The sequence below is a fragment of the Hesperophylax consimilis genome, chromosome 9 (genome assembly GCF_061612785.1).
Source record: "Hesperophylax consimilis isolate HC1 chromosome 9, BYU_Hcon_1.0, whole genome shotgun sequence".
NCBI classification, from domain to species: domain Eukaryota; kingdom Metazoa; phylum Arthropoda; class Insecta; order Trichoptera; family Limnephilidae; genus Hesperophylax; species Hesperophylax consimilis.
Genome location: NC_142844.1, coordinates 11,233,898 through 11,247,416, shown reverse-complemented (window position 1 = coordinate 11,247,416; position 13,519 = coordinate 11,233,898). Strand labels below are relative to the sequence as shown.

The following is a 13,519-nucleotide window of genomic DNA, read 5'->3' as shown; positions in this document are numbered from 1 at the left end:
GTAACCTTTTTATATGAAAATGATTTTAAAAGCCACCGGCGCGGCGCAGTCTAGATAGTGGGTGTGTAACACCGCCTGTTTGATAAAAAATTAACGAGCAACTTAAAACATATTTTAACTTTTTAAATTAAACGATGTTAGAGTTACCGCCCACTGGCCAGAAGTAAGTACTATAGGGGCAGTCGGAGGTATCCTACGGCAAATATTTTGACTAACTGGGCAAAAAAATCAGTGTCTTATTTCGTTATTTCCGATCCGGCCGCCTACATTTTTTATTAAATCTTGTTATTATATTATGGGAAAAAATACAAAAAAAAAACTATCTCATTTTTACCTAGTTCTTCTAATGTAAATAGGGGATAAGAATCATGAAAGAAATTAACCAAAAATTGAATAGTTTTCCAAATAATAACAAAACATTAAAGATTACCATCCATAAATATTAAATATGACGATATGTTTTTGACAATAAAGGTTTCAAGAGCTTCCACCATGTTCACAAAAAGAGATTGATTTTTTTTTATTGTTAATAAGTTTGAATTGTATAACTCCTTAGTAATTATTATTTTTTAAATATTTTTTTGTAAAAAGCAGTCACCTTGTGGTTTGACATATTATTTAATAAAAATAAAACATTTTGTTTAAAAACGACTAATTATTTTTAATTTTACTAAAAAAAATTATTAAACTAATATTAGTTAAAAAATTGCTAAATTTTGGTAAATCCTAACAAATTTTGAGAAATCTTGAAAAACCCCTACAAAACTTCACCAATCCTGTTAAAAAACCTAGACAAGATTTGACAAATTTAGAGAAATCTTCACAAATTTTGACTTTTCTTGACATACCTTGACAAAAAATCTTGAGAAATCTTGACAAACCCCCACAAATTCTGACTAATAAAAAATAACAGAATTAAGATTAATGTAAAAAGAAACGTTACTTACCATCGACGCATATCTTAACAAAATAATTCGCATCATTATCTTGAATAAGCGACCTCGTCTCAGTGTACGGCAGGCCGACGCACTCCATGTTCTTGTAGAGGACCACGACACTATGACACTCCCTCACCCCCTGGCACTTCCTCACACAATCCATGGAGCTCCATATCTGACCGGAGGTATCCCTGTCCCGTATCACGAACACGGCCTCACGGAGAGAATCGTCCCTCGACGGTCTGGTGGCGAGACGCTTGTCAAAAGATTGGTACACTCCGCTGTTGCATTGGAATAACGTTGCCCCTGAAAAAATAATACTTTCAATTTAAAAAGAGGTTAATTTGTAACATTTTCGGTGAATTTGTAACATGTTTAGATAGATAGTGTGTACCTACCTACTTAACATGAATAAAGATAACAATTTACTGGACCCACGTACGTATGCAATACTAAGTTCTTAAGCCGAAGTGCATACTGCACATTTTGTCCCCACTTCGTCTTAGGCATGCAACGCAAATTCATATCTATATTCAATGGAATTTTCTTTATAAATCACTCCGCAACGTCTATAAATCTTCCGTTTTAACAACGAAGACGAGCAATAAATGTCAATTACCTATAGACGCCAAAAAAACCTTAAAAGTCGAATCAACTTTATGGAAATCAGCCGCCAACTTTCTTTCATACGTCCCACACCGATCTAGACAGCGCGGATGGGTGTTGCATGAGGAGTATAGGACTGAGTTGCGCTTGAAAAGTTTGTTTATAAAACATTTATTTTCATAGAAAATGTATGGATTGTAAGTTGTCCAGATGCCTTAATGCGTTGATTACGTTGCTTACGTGGGTTCAGTGTGTCTTACCAATGATCTTATTTTGTGCATTGTCAATGCTAACTTACTAACATGTTTGATATGCAGTTTGTGAGCGTTGTGTGAGTTCTAGGCCCTCACGACGAATAGTGAAATGGTATTTTTGACCAAGGAGGGAAGATCTTAAGAAAAAAATTCAAAACTATTCAAGAAATTGGGGTGTGATGGAAGAGGTACAACGAAGATCTTTTTTAACATTTGTAATTATATATATAATTTTATTTGAAATTTGCTACTGCCACAGAATTCTTTATAATCAGACTGCAAGATTGTGGAGAGTGGAGTGGAGATTGTGGAGAAATGCAGATTGCAGATGTGTGGGAGTGTGGGCGAAGGCATAGGAGGAGAGAAGACGAAGGGTATGCCATCATATCGTTGTTAACGTAATTTTTTTTGTTTTTTCTGAAATAAATACCACACTATACAATTAAATGTTGATACATAGGTACGTATTGGAACCCTACGTAACAACTGAACTGTTTACCAAATGGCTACAAACTTACTGATAAGAAATATTGTTAATGTAAAAAAAATTGTTTATACATTTAAAAAATCAGTTTTCACATATTTATAGCAAACCAATAAATTACTATGAAACATCTAGTCAAATTATTAGTATTTTTTCTTAAAAAATGGTCTGGAAGCCTGTAACGAATGAATTGATAAATTTTATAACATACTATTAGTAAAACATGAACATTGAACATGTTTTCTTAAAAATAATAACATTTTCGCATCTCATCCATTTTATTTGTTGGAAAAACACCACCTGCTTAAATACGTGTTCCGATATATTCTGAATGATCAATATTTTATTAGGATACGGTCATGCAATTACATTTTTAAAAGCTCTTGATAAAAAAAGCCGTACACATTTTTCTCAGCGCATACGTAAATAGTTATTTATCAGTTGGGTAAAATTAAAAAAACGTTTATTAAACCAAAAAAAAATCGTCCACAGGTGGGCGTGAGTATTAATTATATTTTTTTATATTTCCATCGATTGACGTTTAAGTGAAAGTTTTAAAATCAGTAGTGCAAAATCAAAATTTCCTTTGAAATCACTAACACAACATTTTTTTTCAGGTTCGACACTACAATTTTTCCAAATAAATAACACTATCTCTATAACAATTACTCTCTCTCCAGGCTTTCTTCATTTCGATTTGACAGCTCGTAGTAGATACCATGATAATGCGAATTCTGACGGGGCAGTGTAGTATCAATACAATATAGGATAATTTAGTATCCAACATGGCCATCATTATGAACTGATACATTCAACAAGTCAGACAGATGAAATGCCAAATGGTCGCGTTAAAACAGGACTTCGCCACGCTTCGTCAATTAACCACCGGGGCAGCATTGGGGAGAAAAACAAACTGAGGAAAATGATGAAAGTACCTGAATATTCTTATTTTACCAAATTTACAAAGGAATTGGTTTCTGCTGATGAAAACTTATTTTGTACTGTTTGGTCTAAATATACCAATATTAAAAATTAATGTATCTATATAAAAATTTAAATGTTCGTTTGACAAAATCTTATATCTCCGAAAGTATATCACCGATTGCTTAGAAAATTTTGACACAACGTTGCGTTCGAATACGCGTGTGTTTTTATTACTGTATTATATAGATGTCACCCGTGACATGTAAAAACATGTTTTGTTTAAACAGCGCCATCTGTTGGAAAAATATTTTTCTTTTAAATAGCGCCATCTGTTGGACGTAAAAGCAACACGCACTATTTTTACTCTATCTGGAGTCAGAATGAGCCACAGCAATTCGTAATAGGGTACAGCTAGTTTCATCAATAAAGGAATAGCTATTCCTCAGTACTCGTCAACGCAATTATTATGTTGGTTGATATTTAAATAATTTATTAAAATTTTTTAAATTTATTAATTTATCCTTTTATTATGTAGATTAAGTACTTCCATACGAATGTTTAATTGATTATGGAAAATCATTTCACGGCCTACATACTACATAGTCCTTAATTGTTCTTTTTTTAAATTTTATCGGAAAGTTCACTGTACAAATCCACAGTTTTATTTCGAGGTTGGTGAAATTTTGTAGACTTAAACTTCAAAATAAGAGGAAGGTCTACATGAATTTTGAAAAATTCGGGGTTCAACCCGGGAAACGCCGGAAAATTCATCTTATATTGACGGCCTCCGTGGTAGAGATGAAAGGCTCTCGAATAGCCAGCAGAAGGTCGCAAGTTCGAATCCCAGCGTGCGCAAGTTAATTTTTTTGATTGATTTGTGTTATTTCACAATTTACTAATTAAAAATAATAAATAGTATATTTGCTGCACGTTCCAGAGCAGAAGACACTCTCAATATTGCCCTGGTGTAAGACCACCATTCAGAATTGAAACGTTGCTTGCAATGGCTTCAGCCGTGTTTGGTGACTAGATTGGAATAGCCAGGTACTACCCCACTTTCCTCTTCCCCATCTCTTTCCCCTCCATACTACTTTCAGCTTCACAACATATCATTTTGGGATGCCAAATTCTCACAGGCTCCAGACGGTTGGGAGCAGTTGGGAGTTTTGTGCGGTATTCAAATAAAAAAAAATATATAAGACGTAATATATTTTTAAATAAATCTAAAACGAGTTCTATCATCTTAAGCATTTTCCCCCCAAGAAGAAAACACAGGAAAATGATCTATAAACCAGCACTACACAAACAAGAAACAAATACTACTTAACGACCTAATTGACACCATTTCTCTTGTCTCCGTTGCGCCATTCCTGTGGAAAGCGTATCAGATTACAGCCAATGGCTCATAATCATTTCTACGGGCCGCAGAAGTTTCCCTTTCGTTTGTACATAATTTTATTTCGTGCCTCAACTGTCCCACATATTATGCAAAGGTGATAAGCGTTATCTGACTGCGCTGCAACACACAAACGAATTAAACTGTCCTGTCACACTGTTCAATGTTTAGCATAGTATTGTGATTGTTTCACCGCGGTTCTAATGATTGTGTTACAATTGAATGGGGGGGACCTTGGAAAAACCCCTTTGTTTTATCCTGTTTCTTTTTCAGTGGTTTGCCTACATTTTGCATTCTTGATTGTCTTTATATCAAAATTTTGTTATTTTTATATTTATTTAATACTAGCTGACTTCTACCTTTGAGAGAGGTATGAATATTGCTCATAGGTATGAATGGTTTAGAGTAAAGTTTTGACGAAACATGCATATTTTACCGTACATAATTATTTCATTTTACTTGATCATGCCACTCTTTCCTCGATCGTCCCCAACTTTGTCTTCCAATCTCTTCAACATCATACATTATTCTTAAACCTCTTTATTCGTTCATTACCTACGCCTCATTTTTTCAAAATAATTTTTTGATTCGTGACTTCCTCGGGCGTCCCCGACTTTTGCTACCATTAATTAGTGTATACCAAATTGTTAGTTTAAAAAAAATTAATTATATCGAATTTAATTTGACTCCGTATCTTATTCCTGTTAACAGATAATGCGTTTGGTCTTACTCATGCGTCCCCGATTTCTCCTACCAAACCACTTTCGAAACACTCTTGGCATTAATAAAAACGAACTTTTAAAAATTTCAATGATTCAGTTTTTTTGAGTCAAAAGGGAACAAATAAAGAAACACACAAGTACATTTTTAGCGTCATTTATAGCGCCGTTGTGCATCACCTAAGGGCGCTGTACAAATATATAATACATTTATACAATGATCTATCTATAGACTAGTCAAACAAATTATATCAATTTATGTTTAACAGATTGCACCACCGGTTCGTCGATCATATAGATAAATAAAAGTATATGTAGGTTTATTATTAAAAGCGATACCGTGTCCCCTATTTCTATACAGATTCTGTGCAATGTGCTATCTTGATTTATATTTTGAGAGCAGGATAGATATTTCGAATCTCCATAGCCAATGAAATGACGTTGCCAGTAGTGGCAAAGTTATAGTAATTCCCTACAAAAACAATGCCGCGCAATACGCTGTTTTATTTTAAATTTACAAAATCAAAAAAAAATTTGTAAGCTCCATAGATTTTGAAGCTTTTGAAGACGATGAACACTCCAAGCTTTTAAAGACTTTTAAATTTATATTGCCAGTAATTGCAATGACCTAGAAATTCGGGACGTAAAAATGCCTGTGGAAAATCCGCGACGCCAGAGATTCGTGAATTTATGTTATCGGGCAATACGTATTATAGAATTTCGGACATAATTATATTATTTTCACACACCCACCAATCTGTCTGAACTTTGTAGTAGAATAAATATTTTTTTTATGTGAATACCAAGAGTCCCAACTGTCTAGAGCCAGTGAGACTTTGGCATCCCCAGTTTGGTATATTATGAGAATGAAGGAAGTGGGGAGGAAAGGAGATAAGGAAGAGGAAGATGGAGAAATTATTTTCTATTCGGATCTATTCACCAAACAAGACATTTCAAGCAAGTTTTCGATTCAGAATGGTGATCTTACACCCTGGCAATACTGAGAGTACCTTCCACTCCGGAACGTGCCAAAAATATACTACGTACGTAGGTATATGTATTTATAATTTTTAATAAATAGATTATAAAATAACACTGATTAACTGTTTCTCGGTTATTTTAAAATTGAAAAAAAAACCTCGAATTTTTTACATTTTCTGCACATTGGAGACCGTGAGGAAAATATTTCCCCTCAGGGCCTATGTCATCTTTGGAGATGCTGTGTGGAGGTAATTTTTAGAAAAGGTAGAAGAGAAAGTTCTGGGAAGAAGAAAGGTACGAGGGGTGAGTAGAAATCCATCCATATAATCCCTCCCACTGGCGATGTTCCGAGAGAGTCATAAGGGAGAGGTCAAAATATCTCCCTCAACCAGTCTCTCCCCATCCGGCCCGCCATTTTGTAAAACCGGGGCACCCCTGCTAATTCACCAAACGTAGCTGCAGGACCTTCCAAATTGATTTCTTTGTAAAACATAATAATAAATAAAATATCTGTTTCTGACGGCATTAGTTTTCTAATTTTATCAAACGCGAAACGAGATGATAAATCCTAAAATAAAATATAAGTTTAACAGTTGTTGATTTTTGAAGAGTTAAGTCGCATTGCGCTTCTTCGTCCTTCTTTACATTCTAAAATTTATTTTAGTTAAAACCGAAACAAAAAATGGCTTGTCAAGTGTTAAAATCCATTAATCCTGTTAAAAACGGCCTTTGCTCATCCTTTGCTACATAAATTGTTCCATTTAGTTCTTACTGTGAATAATATTTAGGTGGATAAGTCGAAGCAAAAATACGCAAATAAAATAATTCTTAACGGAATATTTTGAACCTTTATTGTAACTTCTATTTATCTGTTTAGGAAAACAAAGATTCCATTACTAGGTATTTTCTTAGACTTTGACCTTATCAAATGTTTTTCTGCTCTCTGTACCTGGAAGAAAATGAAACAAGACCGTTGTTTTCTTATGCTAATTGTAATGAATTCAGGCCGGATCTCATTATCAAATGGCTTCTTTTGACTTACTGACATTCTATATCTATGGACAAATAATTCATCTACAACAAAACTTATTTAAATCACCTTGATATTAGTAATAGTTATAGCATCGTTTCTTTACTTTGGGGCTCAGTTATTCTTAACTCTCGAACGCCAGCGAACATGTCCTTAAAGGCAATTTTAAAATACATTTCTTTGAATATAACCAGCTATTCTGGGAAAACTACTTAAATGGTAGATTATAAACTATTTGTATAATGTGTTAACACATTATTTAGTAAGACGGTACAATTTAAAAAAACATAATTTTACAAGAAATAAAATAAACAACGAGACTTTAGTTGCCGAGACAGTTGCGTTGGAATAGCTGTGGACATAAAAATCCATTACGCTATATGGAGTTGCCATGGAGGTGCGCAAACGAGAGACTTTTTAGTTGGGGCTGCCGTTAACCGCTACCTTCTCCGCGGCTGAACAATTATATCTCAAGTCTAATTCAAATTTTACGCATAATACCATATTTCTTTAGTACTTAAGTACGTACTACACATAAATAAGTTATAATTTTTTTTTGTACTTACATTGAGAAATTGTTGCGGAACTTAAGTATCGACGTGTCTATACGAAAAAATGTAAGGTTAGCCATTTTTTGATGTTTGCATTAAATATTTTAATATTTCAAAAATGACTTTTTTATTTGTAATAAGAAAATTGAAAGCGTATTACCTCGATTTTTAAAAACAGTTTTACTAAATCGGAAATACTCTGAACTTCTGACAGAATATTCCAATGGCCTAAAGTGCGAAATAGAAGTATGAAATACCACATAACCTTTTAAAGTTTTTATATAATAAACACCCCAAAAGAGAAAGCAGATATGAAAAAAGAATAAGATCCGTTAGTGTAATGTTTGCTATAAACACTTCTTTACGGTGTACTTATTACTTTCGTTTAGTAGGTTTAATGATGATTAAAATTTGATGTTAACAGTTGTAACAATAATATTTATAATAATTGAGAACAATATTAGCGATTCTTAAACGAAAATTTGAAATAGAAAAATCAGAAAAAGATACGGTCGCATCTAGGACATGAAACCAAGACCTCGCCTTATCGGGGCGGGGATGCGACTGCATCTTTTCCTAATTTTTCTATTTCGAATTTTCATTTAAGAATAGTTAATGTTGTCTTCAATAATTAAAAATTACAATTTTTAGTTTTTCTTATGAAGTTATTCCAAATATAAAAATTATTTCTTGAAAATGATACCTTATAGGTGTTACAATTTTTGTGTTAATCTTGTTTAATGTTTATATTCTAATCGTTAAGGCTGGCCGCATACATACGTTTTCCGTATTCGATTTCCGAATTCGTTTTCCGTATTCGGACATCCGAATGCACGGAATCAGTAGAAAATACATTAACTGCCGCACACGTTCGTTTTAGTTCCGAACGGAACAAATTCCTTACGCACGTTCAGAATGCAAGCCGGCGCGTTCGGAGAAACCGAATGGAAAAAACCTAATGACGTCACGTGGAACGCAGCTCTTGCATACATTTAGTTTGTGCCGACGCAAACGTTCGGAAATTGCCGTTCAGTAATTCAGTGTTGCCAACGGATCTTGACCTAATATCGCCGTTTCTCATACATAATGTAGCGTAAAGCAGACGAATTTGCTGTTAGGTGGGACATGTTTAAAATTGATGTTTTTACGTGAAAATAAAAATTTCGTGGGGGGGGGGTGGTTAGAGAATTTCAAAAAAATAAAATTTGTCCCCAGAAAATAAAAAAAATTCATGGGGGGGGGTGGCTAGAGAATTTCAAGAAAATATAAAATTTGTCCCCAGAAAAATACATTTCATGGGGGGGGGGGGTGGCTAGAGAATTTCGGGACATGTTTAAAATTGATGTTTTTGAAGTAGCTTAATTGGCGACCAGTCGCCTTTTAGATTTTTTCAGCGCCAATTCTCGCTCTGAGTAGCCTAAATGGCGATATATCGCCCTTGTTGGCAACACTGGTACTGACGTTTATACATTCCGAATGAAGAAAAACGAACGTTTGCGCTAGTCTCACGGAATTCCGAATACGGAAAACGAATTCGGAAATCGAATACGGAAAACGTATGTATGCGGCCAGCCTAAGATGGATTTTTTCTGAATTTAACTTTACTAATAGGAATAACTTCTTCGCATAAACTTCAGGAACTTTAGTCATCGGTGGAATTAGAGAAAGGAGAGTCTATATGCTTTAGAGTGAAATTGTAATATTTTGGCACTCGACGTGATGTGTGCCTACTTCTCAGAATAACTCATCTCAATTATATTATGGATTCAGTAGTACATTATTATGATCTTGTTAGGAAATTTATACCACATTTTCGCACAAATTTTGTAGGTTGTTTCGATGCATAACTATGTATTGAAATTATTTCGAGTCTCAGAGGACTAACCGAACCTTGCCATACAAACATTCTGATTAGCATATTAATAACGTTATTATCAGAAAGGAATCTATTTTACATAAAATCTCACGTTTTACAGGGTATTTTTGGTAGTCCTCACTGAAGAATTTCGCCAAAATTACAGATAATGTAAATTTTAGACTATTTACAGATTAATCTATACAATGAGCATTTCTTTGACCTTCACCGTAACACATTAGATACGGTAAGAACAATTCCACAACAGACAAAATAACATACACCAAAACGACAGCATTGTTCTATTCATTCTCATTGTTGTGCGTCTTCATACAATATAATCTTTTAGTTATTATATCTTGATTTGGACGCATAAAATCTACATTGTGTAGCAAATCATAAACACAACATAATTATGTTTTATAAGACACTTAGCAGCTTTAGCGCAGGTACCCTATTACTCTTTTTATCCAAAAGAAAATTAGTAAAATAGATTTTGTTCATCGGATTTGGTGCAGGTGTATATACCCAATATGCATATTTTTAAATAATTCTAATCAAGTATTTCCATTCAAAACTCTCAATGAGCTATTCGAGTCAAATTAAAAAATAAATACATGAACCTTATGTTAAAATAGTTGTCAAAGTTTGCATTTTTGAAAGCCCGCCAAAACTATCGAAATCTGACGGGGTACGCGTGACGTCATACGTACCTCCGTTATTAGTAAGGTCAATTCTAATCGGGTCAGTTTAAAATAAACAGATCCCAATTTAAATATTCAACATGATATTCAAAAACACACGATTAATTTTACATACCACGGTGATTACCCGTGCTCGATTCTACGCTGCGCAACTTTGCTCAAAATTGTTCACATTCTAATGCCGGCGGCCGACCGATCCATGAGGTAGCGGTGTAAAATCTGTCAGAACCCAACCACTGATCATCGAGCATTTTTAAATAACGATTTATTAATTTTTAATATAATTATATATAATAAAACTTATTTATTCAAAATCAGCGTTTGTTGAACATATGTTTTATAAGCCATAATATTTTTCGTTCGGAGAAAATAATTTATCGATAGAAAATAATTATACCAATACGCGTAAGTGCTATTTTAATTATGAAGAGAAGTCGAAAAACAATTAGGTACTTACCGTTTTAACTATATTGTAAAATATTGTGGTTAATTAATTAATTAATTAATGGCATTGAGAGAAACGGTAGTAGAAAATCTAGTAAGGTTAACAATATTCTCTAGAAAGACGAGATTATATTTCATTATAACATCGTTTTCACCGTAGGTAGGTATTGACCTATATACACATATGTTTTCCAAATTGATCCTTCTATTTGATCTCACATTTAAGTAATGTGATAGTGACTTTTTTACAGTTCTTCAGTTATCAGTTTGGAGCAAACGCATAAGATTAAATTTTACCTTAAAATGTAAAATACCCAGGTGAGTCTATGTCAAATTATCTGGAGTACTTAACCCTTAAAATCAAGATGCATTATATATCTATAAACTGCACATGACCGCTTCGAGGAATTCAAAGAATCTCCATAATTAATTGAGGCACTCGATTACTGTCGTGGTATTAATAATAATTATTTAAACTGGATGCTCTTTTAATAGTCATGCTCCAAAAAAAAGCTTCTTAGTGTATACAATAAATACTACGAATGATATATCTGTATATTCTAGATGGGCGGTTAGGAAAATATTTTAAGTTTCCAGTGAAAATTTATTAGATTGTAAGCTTTTGCGTTCCATGTGAAAAAAAAACATACCAGAATTTCAGGTAAAACGTTCGAAATTTCCCTCACTGGTTTTCAAATTCCACCTAATTAGAGACATTTTTGGTAAGTTATCATTTAAGGCGATGCACTACGTCGTGTTATATTTTAAATTGAGCCGCTATCAATAACAACCCTTACGTAAATGGCGATAAGGTTTAAATTCCCGCTAAACACCATCCGCCTGTTTTGATTTATGCAAGAAAAAAACATGGCCAAAAAGTGCCTATTATTTTATTTTGTGGATGTTCAGGCATAAATATTAAATTTTTTTCATCATTTTATTTATAACTTAATTTGCCACATTATACAATAAAATCATAACCAAAAATGGGTTCGTAAGTAGGAGACTTAGAACTTTAAAGCAGTTTTCATAGGCCTTTACATAATTTTTTTCTGGGCTTATAAAAAGACTTATATAAAAAATACTCGATTATTCTACTCGCAGTATTTAATTAAAGCATCTGAAACATTTCTAGGCGACCAAATTTTCAAACAAAAAACACATGATTTTGCATTACTACGTATGGCATCGCCTTTAGTTAAAAGATTACAGTTTGAGGATTTTTGTTATTTGAAATCATATACATTTACTCTATCCACAGATCAATTTAATGATATAAACAAATAAATTGCGTAGCTTTATTCAACAAACGAATAAATTGCGTAGCTTTATTCAACAAACGAAAAAATTGCTGAACTAGGTAATTCTATACAGTCGTATCAATTTTTGCCAGCATCTCGAAAAAAAATTTTCGCAGGTGACCATTTTTTATCCTAATCGTCACACTTGTAGTATTTCATTAGTAAACAGACTAAAAAGATATGTTTAATGCCATTTTTGAGTGCTGGCCCTTAAGTGGTATATTAAATAGCATTCCATAATGCATCTTCTGAACCCAGTGAAAGCTCTGATTATGGCATGAATGGGCGGAATCCCCACAAACCCTGAACAATATTGATAAATGTTCCTGTGCGATTACTGCTGTGGCTATAATAAAGGGATTTCGTGCTTTATTGTGCTGGAACTTTTGTCGCTAAATTATTATAAATGTGCACTGTTCCAGCCTCGTAGAACCTGGTGAATATTTAATACGGAAGCAACAATGACATAATTATAATTCGCCAATATATAATTCCTGTGCCTGCATTCTAGAAAATTTTGGAAATATATTGATCAATCGTTTTTAAAAAAATAACATGTCTTTTGGTTTTCATACTTTTCCGGCTTCCCTTTTTAAAGATATTTTATCCTTTCTTCGATTATTCAAATTTTTTGAATTATTGCTAAAATTCGATAATAACGTCTCGATAAGTAGTTACATCAAATTTAATTAAAGTACCTACGTAAACATGTGGTTTCCACAAAGGTTCGAAGAAATGTTGAGTATCTCTTCCAATTTACTTTGAGTTTCCACTCTTTTTTATCTCGTAACTATTTAAAAATAGGGAAAAAATCAATTACTTTGTCATTCGTCTTATTTTTTAAATTTTGTAGAGTTCAATTTGTATTTTACTTATTTAAAAAGGTTTTTGAAAATATTATTGGAGAAAATCGTATAACACAAAAAACAGATACTAGATAATATGATAGATTTACCATAGTGGTTAGACAAAGGAGTGTATTTGGAATAGCTAAAAAAGTATCTCAAAATAACTGCTGAAGAAGTGATCTATGAAAATTAGACAGAAAAAATCTCTTGAGAGTTTTTGCTGAATTCTCTTAAGAAGATTTTCTGCTTTGTGGTAAGGAATTATGCTTTTCTTATTTAGAATAACTGATTAAACCCGATTTCTTATCAATATTTAGGGTTTTATGTTTTTGTGTGGCTAAACAAATTCTCTGTTGAAGGGATAAAGTAAATAATGTTGGTAGTCGGTTTGCATAAACCTAAATGTTGGAAACAAGCTATTCTGTGATGTAATTAACTTAATACACTTCACTAAATATAACTAAAGTGCACCAATATTAATAGG

General features: G+C 33.1%; 1 protein-coding gene across 4 annotated transcripts in view; it reads right to left on the bottom strand.

The window, feature by feature from the left end:
* LOC149420905 (uncharacterized) overlaps positions 1-13,519 on the bottom strand; it is a 67,198-nt gene that overhangs the window by 36,406 nt on the left and 17,273 nt on the right. For all 4 annotated transcript variants that reach the window (XM_089635278.1, XM_089635277.1, XM_089635276.1 and 1 more), the window contains exon 3: positions 948-1,244. In XM_089635278.1, the coding sequence (XP_089491404.1) occupies positions 948-1,244 (297 nt within the window). The remainder of the gene's footprint in view (positions 1-947; positions 1,245-13,519) is intronic.